This window comes from Tiliqua scincoides, chromosome 5 (assembly GCF_035046505.1).
Source record: "Tiliqua scincoides isolate rTilSci1 chromosome 5, rTilSci1.hap2, whole genome shotgun sequence".
NCBI classification, from domain to species: domain Eukaryota; kingdom Metazoa; phylum Chordata; class Lepidosauria; order Squamata; family Scincidae; genus Tiliqua; species Tiliqua scincoides.
In genome coordinates, this window is record NC_089825.1 from 128,242,810 (window position 1) to 128,259,598 (window position 16,789).

The 16,789-nt window shown below is 52.2% G+C and overlaps 1 protein-coding gene across 3 annotated transcripts in view; it reads left to right on the plus strand.

Annotated features, from left to right (window-relative positions):
• Nucleotides 1–15,330, plus strand: part of ACIN1 (apoptotic chromatin condensation inducer 1) — a 31,282-nt gene extending 15,952 nt beyond the window's left edge. For 2 of the 3 annotated variants that reach the window (XM_066627018.1, XM_066627019.1), the window contains 11 exons: nt 2,464–2,602; nt 9,404–9,449; nt 10,205–10,347; nt 10,439–10,594; nt 10,689–10,836; nt 10,955–11,100; nt 11,198–11,305; nt 11,789–11,896; nt 12,866–13,184; nt 13,613–13,713; nt 14,673–15,330. In XM_066627018.1, the coding sequence (XP_066483115.1) occupies nt 2,464–2,602; nt 9,404–9,449; nt 10,205–10,347; nt 10,439–10,594; nt 10,689–10,836; nt 10,955–11,100; nt 11,198–11,305; nt 11,789–11,896; nt 12,866–13,184; nt 13,613–13,713; nt 14,673–14,969 (1,711 nt within the window). In that variant the 3' untranslated portion in view covers nt 14,970–15,330. Of the gene's footprint in view, nt 1–680; nt 777–2,463; nt 2,603–9,403; nt 9,450–10,204; nt 10,348–10,438; nt 10,595–10,688; nt 10,837–10,954; nt 11,101–11,197; nt 11,306–11,788; nt 11,897–12,865; nt 13,185–13,612; nt 13,714–14,672 lie in introns of those variants that run through there. The other variant, XM_066627020.1, reaches the window with a different exon arrangement.
• Nucleotides 15,331–16,789: the final 1,459 nt, after the last annotated feature.

Sequence of the window (16,789 nt, forward strand, 5' to 3'; positions counted from 1 at the left end):
ACAAAATGGGTGCCTCTGGGTGTCCTTCACAGCTTGTGGCTCCCAGTAACTTACTCTATGGATGACAGTGGGTTGTGTGAAGAAGGCCTTTTGGGCAGTAGAGGGGGTACAGAGCGCTAAGGTTTGCGGGGAGCCTGGTCGCAGCGTGCAAGCGGCGCTCCCCCCTCCCCTTCGGAGCCATTCTGGGTGGTGGGTGCAAAACAGAGGCGTGCGCCCAGAATGGCTCCGAAGGGGAGGGGGGAGCGCCGCTTGCACGCTGCGGCCAGGCTCCCCCCCAAACCTTAGCGCTCTGCCCCCCCATGGCTACGCCGCTGCGCCCAGCCCTGCAGGGAGAGCAGGGCCATCTCTGCCCTTGGCCAGGAAGGCTCAATGGAGCCTCTGTGCTCAGGGGCAGTCTATCTGAGCCTGGGCTGCGGCGGGCTCCCCATGAGCATGTGCTGGGCCTGGGAGGGTTTCCAGCGGGCCCCTGCCTGGGACAGCAGGGGGAGGCTGTGCTGAGCGGAGGGAGTGGGCAGCCCCCTTGCCCACCAGGCGGGTCCCTCCCCCTCCCCTCCCCTCCCCTCTCCCCCTCCCCCTGCCTTCCAGGGGCTGCTGGGAAGGCGGCGGCAGCAGCAAGATGGCTCCGCCGCCCGCCCGCATCGCCGGTGCGCCGCTGTCGCCGCCGCCGTCCCCGCCAGGCCCGGCGCCGCTGCCTCTGCCGCTGCGGGACTAGAGGCGGCGCGGAGGAAGCCCGGCCGGCCCGGCCCGGCCATGCTGCTCTCCGAGAGCAAGGGAGGGTGAGCCCGGGGCGGCCGCTGCACCCGCCGCCCTCCAGCCCATTCATTCTCCGCCCGCGGCCCCCGCCTGCCCGCCCGCCCCTCCCGCGCCCCTCCATTCATTCATCGCTCGCCCGTTCCCACGCCCCTCCCCCTCCCTTTGTCATCCCCTCCCCGCGGCCTCCCTTTCTTTGGCAGGGTCGCTCCCCCTCCCCCTCCCGCCGCAAGTCCTTCTCTCCAGGCCCCGCAGGCCCGCTGCAGCCCTGGAGCTGCGCTCAGCCCCCACATTGTCTGGGGCCCCCCTTTCTCCTTCAGCTCGCACACGTGTTTCTTCCCCAGGCTCCCTGTTCCTCCCCCCCCCCCGCCTGGTCACAGTCACTTCAGCCTCTGTCCTCCATCCCCCCCCATCTGTCCTCCTGCCTGCTGAGGCACTTCAGGGTCTCTTCTATCCCCCCCCCCCAGCCTCCTGCCTGCTTTCAGTCAGTTCATCCCCCCAGACTCTCCTCCTACCTAGTCTCAGTCACTTCAACCTCTGTCATCCCCCCCCCCGTCTGTCCTCTTGCCTGCTCACAGGGTCTCTCCTCTATCCCCCCCATCTACTTCACCTCTGTCATCCATCCCCCCATCTCCTCCTCCTCCTGCCTGGTCTCAGTCACTTCGGGGTCCTCTATCTACTCTATTCTCCACCCATCTCTCCTGCTTGGTCTCAGTCATTTCAACCTCTGTCATCCATCCCCCCCCATCTGTCGTCCTGCCTGCTGAGGCACTTCAGGGTCTCCTTTATCCCCCCCCAGCCTCCTGCCTGCTTTCAGTCAATTCATCCCCCCCAGACTCTCCTCCTGCGTAGTCTCAGTCACTTCAGCATCTGTCATCCACCCCCCCCCCGTCTGCCCTCCTGCCTGCTCAGTCATGTCAGGGTCTGTCCTCTATCCCCCCATCTACTTCACCTCTGTCATCCATCCCCCCATCTCTCTTCCTGCTGCCTGGTCTCAGTCACTTCGGGGTCCTCTGTCTCCTTTTCCCCCCCCCCCATCTCTCCTGCTTGGTCTCAGTCACTTCAACCTCTGTCATCCATCCAACCCCCATCTCTTCTCCTGCCTGGTTACAGTTTTAGGCTCTGTTATTCATTTCCCCCCCCCCCCCGTCTCTCCCTAGTTTCAGTCACTTCAAGCTGTCATCCATCCACCCCCCCCCCCTCAGCAGGTCAAGCAGTTGCCCCTTCTCCCCAGATGTGGCAGGGAGGTTGATGGCGGGGTCATGGTGGAGGGCAGGGGGCACCCCTTAGATCTGAGCTCCCTCAGAAGGGTAGTGGCGTTGGGTTCACAATGGGTCTCTGTCCTTTGAGACGTGGGCTTTTAGGGAGCATGCCTGCCATCCAGGCCAAGTACTCAAGTTAAGCTGCTGCGTGGAGTCATTGAGAGCAGAGGTGACCTTTGAGAGGGCGACGGGGGATGGAGCTGAGTTGAATCAGGGAGTACGCTTGTCCAGGGGTTTGGAGTGTTGGTTGCAATTAATGGGAAGCTGTTGGGGGGAGGTTGTATTTGAGTATTGTGGGAGAAGGTTTCATGAGACTGATGAGTGATACAGTTTGGGGGAGCATATTGTCATGGTCCCTTCCTTGGGAGAGGGCCCCTTGTATCTGAAAGCCTGTGGCCATAAGTGACCACCTCTCTCTCTCTCTCTCTCTCTCTTCCCCCCCTCCACGCAGTGAGGAGAAGCAAGAGGTGCCTATGGAGCCCTCAGAGCCCCGCCCCGAGAGCGAGGCCCTCGAGCCTGGCCCTGAGGAACACCCATCTGTGGAGGCCCCTGGCCCTGACATGGGCCCTGAAGATGAAGAGAAGAAAGAGGTAATGTGTTGGGGCTCCCACCAATGCATGGGTGGGGGGCCCCAGGGTGCATAGGGGAGCCAGTAGAGGTCAGGACTGTTGGAGTTTTCTGGGAGGAATATTTATGGCAAGAAGGTGCAGAGGGGCATGGGGAGGTGCTTTGGGGAGGACTTTCTGCAATGAGGGCTGGGTATTGGGTTAGACAACAGTTGCTTCATTAAACCTTCGTGGACAGGGGTCTTTCTCTTGCTTGGCACCCCACCCAAGCTCTCTCCTTGTTCCTTGTGACCTTAGTTTAAGGGTGCTTTGCGCCAGGCCTCTGGGTTGGCTGTGTTTCCTGTAGGAGCTCAGAAAATTGATAGTAAATTTCAAAGCCTTGAAATTAGGCTTTATACAAACCTCTGCGTTCCTCTGGATTCATTTTTAAAAGAACAGAACCAAGTTTCTAGCCCTTGTGGTTTCGATCAGAGGTTGAGGAGTGTGAACAACCCTGTCTGAGTATTGAGCCCTTTGCCCTTCCTCTGACTAGGATTGCTATAATAAAATTTGCAAAATAATGAAAAAAAAGGTAGAATAAACAATACAAATTAAGATAAATAATGCAAATATTTAGTTTGCTTAATTTATGTGGGATATAGGGTGACATAAAATTTGGATTACCCAGGCACAGAATTCTAAATGTTTGCATGCAGTCCACTGTGCCCTGCCTTGAGCCAGCAATTGGTGTAAATATCTTTAGTCAGACAGTGGCCCGTGAAGTAAGAAGCCTGACACAGGGAATCTTTCCACAAGCCACTCACCCACCCTGCGTCCTACTGATGTTGCTGTTAAGTTAGCAAAGACCCTAATGTGGGGAGTGTTGAATCTTACTTGTTTTGCTGAATGTCAGTTTATTGAAAGGTTCTGTTTTGCCCAACTGTCTCCCAGCCCCATGTTATCCAGGATTTGAGCCTTTCTCCTCTACTCATGGGCCAGTGTATGAACCTGGCTCCCGCCAATCTCTGAAAAGGGGACTGGCTTCTGGGTGGAGCAGGGTGGGGCTCTTTTGGGGTCACAGACACATTCACATGCACATATGAGACTGCTTTTATGCTGCTAAGAAGAGGGGAGGGTGGGGCCAGACCTTCTTTTCCCCCTCACCTTAAAGATAGCTTCCCCCCACTACCCCGTTGACGTTCTCCTCTGGACTCGTTTGTTCTGATCCCCGTTTTAAAGAGGCTCCAATCCACCGGGAGTGCGAAAGAGAGAGAGAGAGAGAGAGGACCGGAGCGAGAGAGCGCGAGCAAGCAAGCGTCCTTGGGCAGGCCATGCAGGCAGACACACATGGAGGTGGATGAGATATTTTGGAGACTGTCCCTTTGGTTGCCTGGATTAGGCCTTTCCTGGCACTACTCTTCACTCTGTGGCAAGCATCCAGCTCCATAACAGCAGAGCTCTGTGCTAAGGGAAGTCCTGCATGCTCCATGGGTCTTCCATACTCCTGTTGGTCTGGGGGTTGGAGAACTCCTGACCAGGAACCATGCCTGCCTTCAGCTGGTTCCTAGTTAAACTCCAAAATCTGAGCATTGCTGTTGAACCTTGCCTGGCGAATCATCGCATGGACTTGAGAAATGGGCTCCGTGAATGTGAGAACTTTGCTGCTTCTGCTGTTGCTGTGGGGCCTTTGCTGTCTGTGTGGTGCTGTTCTGGGCACTGCGGGTCTGTGCTGTGCAATCAGAATGTCTCTACCTCCTGCCACCACTCCAAGGTTTCCATTAGCACCAGCCTTGCTTTGAAGATGTTGGGCATTCTGCTGTAGAATCTTCTGCCTGTGAAATGCAGTCATGAGCTCTGTTGAAGTCTTCAGCACCACCTGTGAAATTGTCGCCATGAGTTTCTGGTTCCTTAAGAGGATGCAGTTCAGAGAACTTCCTCCACTGTCTTGGGAGTTCCGGCCAACTTCCAGAATCTCTTGGATCTCTGCAAGTTCCCTGTCGCGCTCGGCAAACTGCAACGTCTCAAAGAGGCTCCTGGTTGATTGTCTTCAGCTCCTTGGACCCTGAGCCAGGGGTTCCTCTGCTGCTTCTGGGACTGGACTTTGGAGATCTTCTTTTGCATTTGGAGGTCTTCTCTGTTCTTTGATGTCTGTGGTGTGCAAAGTTACCAGTTTTCGCTGATCTGGTTGCCGCCATTCAGTCCTTGCTTTCACCACCTTGTTTGCATTAAGGACTTCTGACTCTGCAGAGTTTTTTGGAGTTGCAACCTGTCACCAAAAGGGACGCGATTTGCATAGAGTTCTCCAAACGTTGGAGGTCCTTGCCATCAAAGACTTGAATTGCTGTCAGTGTCCTGCTATGGCCGCTCCTGGAATCTCTTCCAGAAAAAGACTTTCAGTGCCAAGTATCCTGTTTCCATCTGTTGTTTGGATGGTTTCCACTGTTGATTCACTTCTCCTGATGTTTTCCACTTAACCCCGCAGAGTCCCCCGCATTAAGGGACTCTACCATGCACTGATGCTTAATTCTTGATTGGCCCAGTCTCTGCCTGCCAAGAACTGATGCCTTAACCCTCCCTCTACCCCCTGCCTTGCCAGTGAGGGAGGCACTTCTGTCTCGCCCTCTCTCCTCCGGGACACTTTGACTCCGACCACCAGCCAATCAAGCGCTAGGTTCCTACCTACCTACCACCAACCAACCAACACCTCTCTTGTCACCCAACCCAACCAAGCACGCACCTTTCAGGCCAGGGAGGGCTCGTTCCGATTGGACCAGCCGTTGCCTAGATACAGCGCACACACTGAGGTGCGATTGGCTGAACAGAAGACCCTGCCCCAGGTGTGAGAGGGTACCTGGAGCACTTGTCCTAATTTTGTGTTTTTATTTCTGTTTAAATTTAACTTTTAAAGGAAAAGAAATTCAATCACAACTTCTTCTGGGGGGAGGACGGGTTGCGTTTTAGTTTAATGGGGGGTTTTCCCCTGTGATTTTTTTTTAAATGATGGGGGAGCAAGAATCTATGGGGGAATTCGGCCTAGTTCATATGCCAACCCGGTTTGGTTCAGCCCCCATCCTTGCTCCAACCAAGGGTATGTTGACACTGGCTTGGTACTGTACTTCCAACATGCGCCCCCCCCCATTTCCTTCGGGGGTCTGCTGTTCAACAATAAAGTGGATGTATGAGGAGTTGTGGGGAAGGGAAGTATAAGCAGAAAGCAGTGCTAACGAATTGGCGACTTCTGGTCTCCAAAACAGGCCACAAAACAGTTTGTTCAGTTTAACAAATTCTCCAACTAGTGTCAACTCCTCATTTGTTCCCTGCTGAAGCCAAATTAATCTGTTACTGAGGTGTTGTGGAAGCCTCCAAAGAAAACACTTCCATCTGGCTGGGTCCCATGTTGCCTTGGCAGTATGGGAGGCTCTCATCACACAAGCTTATGCTAATTATGTGGTTTCATCTCCCACCAAAGTCAGCTGTTGGATGAGAGGGGCAGTGCTTGCATAGGAAGGAACCGTGCAGTTGGTATGGACTCATTTCTGTTCCTTGTCACCAGGGCAATGTGCTCCTAGCCTCAGGGGAAGTGGTTTTCAGTGGCTCCCCTGCCACCGCAGTCATGGGCAGACTGGGACTGGGAGCTGAAATGGGAGAGGATGAGTTAAATGGCTCCTTCTGAAAGAGAAGTGTGTACCCTCCTCTTGGACCATGCCCTTATGTGTGAATATTGTCACATTTGTATCCAGTCAACCCCTTCCCAGCATGCTTCAGTTAACCATAGAAAGGAGGGCCACTTCCTCTAAAAAGCAACATGGGGGAGCCTCAGGGCATCCTCACCTTGACCTTGCACAGTAGGTGCTTCTTTGAAGGGGAGGCGAAGAGTGAGTGAGAGAAATGGTACAGAGGTAAGATACTTGTTTCTGAATATTTTAGTCATGTTCTGGTTTTTTTTCCCTTCAAATCTCAGGGTAGCTTTTAGTGAAGTGAGAAAAATAAAGTGGCCCACTGATGTGTCCTAACACCCGTTGCTTTTGTTCATGTGAATGCAGACTTGGAAAGCTGATGGTAGATTGTTGCAGTAGGTTAATACAAAATGTAGCCAGATGACCCAGCTTGGATTCTGTCCTCTGGCAAGCCAGTTTGTTTGCCCTGACATGTTTTCTCAGTTTAATTTTTGTAGTGGCTGGTAGATTTATCCACCCGTAGCAGTCCATTCCTTGGTCTGTCCCTGTACGTGTGCAGTTGTCTTTGGGGCTTGGTGGCAATTGAAGAACCCATCAGTGTGCTGCCTTCAAGCTAACTGAAGTCACAACTGTGACTGGCCCCAAATCCTTTAAGTGCAAAAGTAAGGTCTCATTTGATCAATGAGGGCTAGAAACGCTTCAGGTACTGTGTCTCCTGTAATTATTGCTACCCTTTCCAAAGCAGTCTGTCTGCCTTGTTTAGGCTTGTAAATATATGTGCAAAAATTCTTATTGAGTTGCTAGTCCACATATACCAACATCAGCCATTTTGATTATCTAAAACAGGGGTGTCCAAAGATTTTGGCAGGAGGGCCACATCGTCTCTCTGACACTGTGTTGGGGACCGGGGAAAAAAAGAATTGATTTACATTTAAAATTTGAATAAATTTACATAAGTTTGCATAAATGGATATATTAAAGTTGAACTTATATGAATGAATGAAGGTCTTACAATAGCTCAAGGCCTATAAAAGGCCTTAAGAACATAAGAACAGCCCCACTGGATCAGGCCATAGGCCCATCTAGTCCAGCTTCCTGTATCTCACAGCGGCCCACCAAATGCCCCAGGGAGCACACCAGATAACAAGAGACCTCATCCTGGTGCCCTCCCCTACATCTGGCATTTTGACTTAACCCATTTCTAAAATCAGGAGGTTGCGCATACACATCATGGCTTGTACCCCATAATGGATTTTTCCTCCAGAAACTCGTCCAATCCCCTTTTAAAGGCGTCTAGGCTAGACGCCAGCACCACATCCTGTGGCAAGGAGTTCCACAGACCGACCACACGCTGAGTAAAGAAATATTTTCTTTTGTCTGTCCTAACCCGCCCAACACTCAATTTTAGTGGATGTCCCCTGGTTCTGGTATTATGTGAGAGTGTAAAGAGCATCTCCCTATCCACTCTGTCCATCCCCTGCATAATTTTGTATGTCTCAATCATGTCCCCCCTCAAGCGTCTCTTTTCTAGGCTGAAGAGGCCGAAACGCCGCAGCCTTTCCTCATAAGGAAGGTGCCCCAGCCCCGTAATCATCTTAGTCGCTCTCTAAGTCGCTGGCCTTTCCTTTGCTGCTGGTACTGCATCATGGACATAAAACAACAAGCAGTGGAGGGAGCCCTCATCCCACAGCTCACGCGAGAGGTCAAACAGTCGCCCTCACACTGAGAGCAGTTGCGTTGGGCCAGTTCGGGCTCCAACAAATATCCGGAGGGCCGGAGGCTCATTGGAGACTGGGTGCTCCCTGAGGGCCGCATTGAGAGGCCTCAAGGGCCACAAGTGGCCCCAGGGCCAGGGTTTGGGCACCCCTGATCTAAAACAGCAGTCTCTAAATTGCAGGCTACTGCTCTGCAGAAAACCCATCCCTGGTGTGAATGGAGCTTACCATTCCACAGGGCAGCCTCATATCTTGGTCTCCGATCTCCCCAGAACCTTGAACCAGGCAGCCATGTCTTCCCGGAAATCCAGGCACAGAGACTGCTGAAGCAATGGGCAGCGGAAGCAGGTGCCTAGTATGAGGTTTTGGGGAGACTGGAAATAAAGATATGAGGCTGCCCCATGGAATGAAAAGCTCTGTTCGTGCAGGGGGTGTGCTCAAGCACCGGATCTGGCCCAAAGGCCGGGGTTTGTCGCCCACTGATCTAAAAGAAGAAAAAAGCCTTGCCATAAACTACCAAAAAATTTTCTTTTTGGTCAGTTGGGAGGAAATCCTGAGTCCCAGTGGGCAAGCTGCTGTGTGGCTTTTTAGAAGTCTGTGTTTAGTTCTTGTTGGGGCCTGGAGAACAACTCCATCCTTTGGGTTGTAGGGTTCTGTGGGTGTGGGGATTTAAAAAGCTTCCCTATAATGCATGGCCTTTCATTGAGCAGGATGGAAAGCGCAAGCACCTGCAAACGTCTTGCATAAATTTGTGAGTTCTTCCTGCTCCTGAGAGCGTGGTTGGGTGGGTGGTTTTTAAAAAAAAGAGGCTTTCTGATGCAGCATCTGCCAGGGCCAAAAATGCAGTTGGCCTTCTGTACCATACAAAGCAGAATAATCTAGAGTAGGATTTTGGGGAAACTGACAGTAGGAGTCCTTTCTACCTGTCCTCTACTAATGAATTTTTAGCCTTACCTTAGGGATTGTTTAGTACCTAGCTGGTCATTGAATAAATGTCAGGGGCTCTCAGTGACAGCATCTTGTGTTTTTGAGGACTTGAAATTATTAGCACAATTTGATCTGGATCCAGGAGACAAAGTACCTGAGTTAATCATCTACCTAATAGACATTTCCAATCAGGAGGCAGTGAGGGGTGGAAAGAAGCAGCATTTGAAGGTGTTGGAGTTCATGAGGGAATTCTGAAATGAGGCCCTGGTCATCTAGCTAGCCATGGCAGGGATTCAGCAGTCTCCACTTTATTCTTGAATCAGCAGAGAACCCCATTGCCCATCTCCCCACCTGGGCCCCTTCTTCATTATGTATGCCCTCCTCTCTCCCCCCCACAAGGCGTGGCAGCAGCAACTTTCCAAACACTGACCTGATTACCCCCTCTGTGCGGGGCTCTTTTCTCTCTCTCTCTCTCTCTCTTGCTCTCCCCCCTCCTTTTTTGTCTCTTGCCTTCCCTTTTTCTGCAGGGTTCAACCCAGCCCAAGGCCATCAAGAGAAAAATATCTGTTGTCTGTAAGTAAAGGAGCTACCTTGGTATCCCCTGAATTAACACTTCTGGACCCTCTTGATTGCGTGTTCTTTTTGCAGGGGGTGGCAGGGGAGACTTCACTGTAGGGGTTTTAGCTTGCATCAGTGCCTCTTGCTTGGGTGAACATAGAACGCTTGTCCTTCAGGACTGAGGTCTAGCCAAGGACTTCGGGTCACTTTGGGGGCTACTCTGGGAGTCTGTCAAAAAAAAGAGGATGCAAAGCTACTGAATAAACCATGAAATAAAAAAGGTGGAAGGGTTGGATCAGACTTTGATCTAGAATGTGGGCTGTGATCTACAACTTAGGCTGGTTTTTAGATTGAGCTTCTCCCCCCCCCCACCCTCAGCCATGTTTGGGAATTCACTTGAACACTACAAGAGAGGCAAGGTTTTCTAGCAGGTTGGCACTCAGCTCTTGTGTACATGAGAGAAAAAAAGAGAATGTCTCTTGAGTATGTGCAGTGTGTGTTTCCTCTGAACTTGACCTCGCGCACCTGAAGGTAGCAAACAGGAGTTCTGGGTTTGGGTGGGCCTTGACACCAGTGCTTCTGACTGAGGAATTAATCACTGGAGTTGTGAGCTGGGGAGGCAGGCAGTCCCGGGTCTTGCAATTGCTATAGAAGACTGAACTGCGGGTCCTACCTCTACTCTTGAGGTAGGTACCCACACTTTGAAAAATAGGGCAAGGTATTCCTGTGAGAGGTCTCAATTCTGGGTCTGCTCTCTCTCCTGGCTGCAGCGTCGGCAATGGCCAAGGGCACAGCTGCTACCAACAGTGACATGGAAGGAAGTCAGCCAGGAGGGCGGAAAAGGCGCTGGGGAGCCAGCACAGCTGCGACACAGAAGAAGCCTTCCATAAGCATCACCACAGAATCCCTGAAGGTACTGGCTCTACTGCACACTGGGGCAACTCAGGGCTTAGGAGAAACCAGTAGTCACAGCCTGACCCCCTCCTCTTCCCTGGTTTTCTCAGAGTCTGATCCCTGAGATCAAGCCACCAGCAGGAGGCCAAGAAGTGGTGGTGGACCTCCTTGCTGATGACTCGCGCATCTCAGAGGATGAGGCTGAGCGCCACCCAGAGGAGCCAGCCCATGAAAAGGCCCTGAAGATCTGCCGCACCGTCACACAGGTTGGTGTGTGTGATCCTAGGTGGACCCAGGAGTGGTTATCTCCATTCACCGCTCCTCTCTGAAACTGGGTCCTACACTTTTGTTTTTGCATAGGTGGTGCCAGCTGAAGGCCAGGAGAATGGCCAGGGAGAAGAAGAGGAGGAAGCGGAGAAGGCTTGCGAGGAAGAGCAGCCTGAGGCACCTCCTGCTGTTGTTGTAGAGCCAGTGTTGCCACCACCTGTGGAACATGAAGTGAAGAAAGGTGAGGGGGGCGCATGCTGGGAGTTTGGTGGGTGCAGCTCAGATACAGCAGGGTCAGAAATTGTCTGAACCTCCTCCCTCTTGATTTCCAACCCCCTTCTTTCCCTCCTACTCCACAGTCACACTGAGTGACACGCTGACCCGGCGGTCAATAAGTCAGCAGCGCTCGGGTGTCTCCATCACCATTGATGACCCTGTTCGCACGGCCCAAATCCCCTCCCCTCCACGCGGTAAGGTCAGCAGCATCGTCCACATCTGCAACTTGGTGAGTACTGGGGGTGCTTCTGGCCACTTGGGAACTGCACAGGATTGGGGTTCTGTGAGGTGAACACCTCCCTAACCCCTGTCTGTCCTGTGTGCAGGTGAGACCCTTCACTCTGGGCCAGCTGAAGGAGCTGCTGGGCCGGACGGGCACCCTGGTGGAGGAGGCCTTCTGGATTGACAAGATCAAATCCCACTGCTATGTCACGGTCAGTACCAGGACCCTGCCTCCCTGTCTCTGCCTGCTCGAAAGAGCATATTCTTCTTTCAGCTGGCCTTGTGGCTTGGGTCGTGAGTGGGAATGCTGAAGGATGCACCCTTGAGAAACTTGGGTATGCCTGTGGATGAGGACACCGCCCACCCATCCACCCTGCTCAGGGTCATGTTGTAATGTAACCTTATGGGCTAGAAATTTGTTTGCTCTTTAATTAAAATAAAAGTTAAGGTTCCCTGTGTGCTAAATTTCACAAACTTGTGTGCAAAATGCAGCTGTGTAGGAGACCCAAGACTGAGCAAAAGTCGCTCCTGAGTCTCCTAGAGGGGACGTCTTCTTGGCCTTTTGCTATTACTGCTCCGCACTTCACCTGTGATGTTTAATGGTCACTTCCTCTGCTAAAAGACGTTGGAAAGCTAAGCTCAGTTCATAAAGAAACTTTTTCCTGAGTGCCTCCCTGTCTCACTTCTTTCCTTAGTACTCCACAGTGGAGGAAGCCCTTGCGACTCGCAATGCCCTCCACGGGGTCAAGTGGCCACAGTCAAACCCCAAGTTCTTATCTGCTGACTTTGCTGAGCAGGATGAGGTATGAATGTGGGAGAGGGTGGGAGGGCTTTTTGGGGTGGCATGGCAGAGTGTGCCACGTCCCTCAAGCTCTGGAGGGCGTGTCCTAAGCTAGAGGAAACTGGCAGGTGAGAGAGAGAGTCTTCTTGGTCTTTGCTGGTCCCCTCATCTCAGAAAGGACCTAACAGAACTAGGACAGAAAGGCGGGCAAAGTGTCTTCCCTGGAAAGAAGCGCGCAAGAAATGTGTAAATGAAAGGAGCTCTGGACTTGAAGGGAACAGCCTGGATGACAATAAATACAGCTTAATAAATACGTTTTCCTTTGGAGCTCATTGACTCAGGCTGTTATGATGGCCAGCAGATCAGGTGGGCTTGTAAAAGCTGAGGCAAGTTCTTGGAGGACAAGAGGACAGCCATGATAACCATGAATGGGACCCTGTGCTGTGAGGGAAGGGGTCTCGGTGCAAGGAGGGGACTGATGAACATCACCTTGAGATTCTCCATGAGATTCTCAGAAAGGAGCATGATTGACCATCTTGAGAGAATTCTGAGCTAGAGAGACTTTGTTTAGGAGTGAAACAATTTCACTTTATTGTTCGATTCTGTCCCACCTTTTGGTGTATGAGAATCCTATAAGATGCTTCTTTTCCCCAGTTCATAATAATTACTTGTTAAAATCCACTTAAGTTCCCAACCTGCGTACTGGTTCCATTCCAAAGGTCTCTCTGGAAGTTGGAATGGACATAGATTGAAACCGTTGTCAGCTATGACGCTGTACAAAAGCACCACAGTGGACAGGCTGTGCTGGCGCAAGCAGAACTTTCTGCAACTTGGGGACCCCTTGTGCAACCAATTGGGAAATGCTTGGTGGTGGGGTACACTTCAAGAGTTTTGGCATAAAACAAATGCAGACTATCCTTGAGGCCAATGATGCTGGGAATTCTTCCTATTCCTCCCTGCTTAGCCAGTCCTCCTCCTTTTTCTTTTCCAGCTGGATTTCCACCGAGGCCTGCTGGCAGAGCACCCCAGTGAAGTCAAGGCAGACGAAGCCCTGGCACTCCCGGGGTTGGGCCCGGCAGTGCGGGGAGAGCGTGAAATGTCCCGGCGCTCAGAGGCACGGGAGCGGGAGGCAGCTGTGCGCGAGCAGTGGGCCGAGCGGGAGCGAGAGATGGAGCGCCGGGAACGGACACGGGCAGAGCGGGAGTGGGACCGTGACAAGGTGCGGGAGGGGCCGCGCTCTCGCTCCCGCTCCCGTGAGAGACGCCGCAAGGAGCGGCCCAAGTCCAAGGAAAAGAAGGCTGAGAAGAAGGGTAGGTTATATCAGTGGGTGGGGGTGAAGTATCTCTCTCCGTCCCTTACACCCTTAAAAAGCAGTCTGACTGGTTCAGACTTCAATGATGATCCTGTCTTGTGCTTGGAGATATACATAGGAGGGCCAGGTGGGGCTCGGCCCCCTCCCATGCTGGCCCTGTGCTTTATTGAGCTGGCATGAATATGCTTGTGATGCTGGAGTAATGTGTGCATTGATTTTTCTCCTCACTCCTACCCTCCTAACAGCCCCCTTTTTGAGTGACCAAGACCCTCTGCATTGTGGGGCGGGGGGGCACATCCTTTCCAGGCTGAATGTGAGTTGGATGAGGAGCCTGGAGTCTCCCACGTGTGCTTGGGGTGCAAAGCACGGGGGAAACTTGGGACCACCATCCTGATGTTGTTTCCTCTCCCATTTCCACCTCCACAGAAAAAGCCCAGGAGGAACCTCCGGCTAAATTGCTGGACGATCTCTTCCGCAAAACCAAGGCAGCTCCCTGCATCTACTGGCTACCCCTCACGGATACCCAGGTAGGAAACCCTGACCCCTCAACACACTGGGGGAAGACTGGGCAGGGTTTGCATCTTGTATGGACCAGCAGGGAATTCCTCTAGTTTGTAGAGAGACTGCTGAGCCCAGGAAAGCCAGACTCTTAGAACATAAGAACAGCCCCACTGGATCAGGCCATAGGCCCATCTAGTCCAGCTTCCTGTATCTCACAGCGGCCCACCAAATGCCCCAGGGAGCACACCAGATAACAAGAGACATCATCCTGGTGCCCTCCCTTGCATCTGGCCTTCTGACATAGCCCATTTCTAAAATCAGGAGGTTGCGCATACACATCATGGCTTGTACCCCGTAATGGATTTTTCCTCCAGAAACTTGTCCAATCCCCTTTTAAAGGTGTCCAGACCAGTCGCCATCACCACATCCTGTGGCAAGGAGTTCCACAGACCAGCCACACGCTGAGTAAAGAAATATTTTCTTTTGTCTGTCCTAACCCGCCCAACACTCAATTTTAGTGGATGTCCCCTGGTTCTGGTATTATGTGAGAGTGTAAAGAGCATCTCCCTATCCACTCTGTCCATTCCCTGCATAATTTTGTATGTCTCAATCATGTCCCCCCTCAAGCGTCTCTTTTCTAGGCTGAAGAGGCCCAAACGCCGTAGCCTTTCCTCATAAGGAAGGTGCCCCAGCCCCCTAATCATCTTAGTCGCTCTCTTTTGCACCTTTTCCATTTCCACTATGTCTTTTTTGAGATGCGGCGAGCAGAACTGGACACAATACTCCAGGTGTGGCCTTACCATCGATTTGTACAACGGCATTATAATACTAGCCGTTTTGTTCTCAATACCCTTCCTAATGATCCCAAGCATAGAATTGGCCTTCTTCACTGCCGCCGCACATTGGGTCGACTCTTCCATCCTCGTGTCTCTAATGGCCGCGTAACTGCCCCTTTCTCTTTCTCCTTTACCCCTCCCTACTCCAGTACGTTCAGAGGCAGGCAGAGCGGGCAGCCAGAACTCGGGAACGAGAACGTCGACGCAAAGAGCTGGAAGCGGAGGAAGCCCGGCAGCGGGAGCGCAGCCGCCAAGCTGAGCGGGAGAAGAGGCGGGAGCACAGCCGGGAGCGGGAGCGGGAGCGCCCCAATGCCACAGGAGGCGGGGCCAGCAGGGGAGGGGAGCGCAGCAGTGGCCGGGATCGTGAACGGCGCGAGGCAAAGACCCGCCACAGCCGAAGCCGGAGTCGCAGCACACCTGTACAGGACAGGGGGGGGCGCCGCTGATCCTATTCAGCTTCTTTACTTTGACCTTCTGGGTGGGAAGGGCCGGCGGTGTCACTACCCTCAGATCTGGCCCTGGAATGTGGAGGGGTAGGGAGGAATGGGGCAGCCAGGGATTGGGCTTCCCAGCAGCTGTTGGGGAGGGCGGAGAGAGGAGGTACTTCTTGTGGAGGAGACATCTGCAGGGCCATTTCTTCTTCCTCCCTCCCCCCCCAAGAAATATTCAGCCCCAGCCTCTCCGCCCCCTCTTCTCCTGGGGCCAGATCCCTCCCTATTCATTTGTATTTTATTTGGGAAAATGGTTTTTTTTTTTATTCTGATGATACAGGAAAGAGAGCATAATAAAGAGATGGCATTAGTTTTATACCCGCTGTGTGTCTGTCTTGTGGGGGCAGGGGAAATGCTGAGACCTTTTTTGGCCGGAGATCTTTATTTGCTACCTTGTAGTGATTGAATCTTGTTTAGTTAAGACACACCCTGACTATAAAAAGAAGTTTTTCCATGACAGGAGTTCTCTAGCACATTCTCAGCAGAGCTTAACCCAGATCGAAGTCCATCGATTTTAGTCCTCTTGAGTTAGCACTGGAGAAAGTCCTTTTTGAGAGTGGGGAGGGGTGCCAAGCATGGGTCCTCATTGGGCCTCTCCCTGCTGGGTCCATGCACTGTTCCGCTGTAGCTGATGTTCCTTGCACAGTCACCAGGAGGAAGACTGTCCCAGGATGCAGGGAGAGAGACACACCTGTGGGGGCCCACCCCTCAATGATTATCTGCTTTTCCCTTTCTTGCCTCGCCATTGTTTGTGAAAAGTTCTCAAAGAAACCTTTGTAAAAATTCACTTTACACCCAGGATCTGAGTGAGTATAATGCAAGCCCAAGAACAGAATTCAGCATTCTCAGAATCTAGGCTTTAATTTTTTTAGAGCAAGTTTCTCGTGCTTATGGTGGTGAAGGTATCTTTGAAAATGAGTCCGTAGTGTTGGGTATAAAAGGTTGGGAGAAGGGGGTGGCAGGTGTGCTATCCAATAAGGTGTCACTTCAGTGCCCTGCTCCTGTCATTGCTCCTCTCCATCCACCACTACAATTAGGCAGCTGTGCTTTGATTTGCATGTTTCTGGGGGGGGGGGACTTCAAAACTCAAAGTTTTAGTGCATTCTGCTTTTCTTTTTCCAAAGGTTGCATACATAAAGGTCTGGGTAGAAAGACACATGGTGGTAGAGCACACGGACTGTGGAGACAAATGTGGCTAAAACTTCCATGTGTGGCATTGTAGAGTTGGATGAGTCTAAAGGCCATCTAGTCTGGCCCCCTCACCATTCATGCATCAGTGCCTTTTCCCCTTTACCGTCAAGGTAAAGAATGCAGTCCAGCTACTAGTGAAGGGGTGGAATGAGGTAAGAATGCTTTTGTGAACTTGCTGTTGTTTGAAGCTGTTGTGTTTTCCTCCAGCTGCCTGAGGAAAGTGTCATCCCAGAATCTTGCCTGCACAGAGTGCAAGGCCAGTTTGAGAACTACTAAAAAGTGTAGGGGGATGTATTTGCAGTGCAGTTCCCTTCATGACTGGTAGGTGGTGCCAGTTTTCCATTGCCAAGTGTGTAGTCTGGTCAGTGCAAGGACATGAACCAACACTCCGCCACTGCACTGCCACACAAGAAGAGACTAGTTTTCCACTGGACCAAAACAGCCAACATTTCTGTATGTGAACTGTCCTTCTTTAGCTTGAACTGGTTGCTGTGCTTTGCTCCTCCAACATTTTGCAGGCTTTCAGCAACCAGGAGGTGCACCTCAGTCCAGTGGCAGAGGGGTATGTGCCTCCAAAGCACATG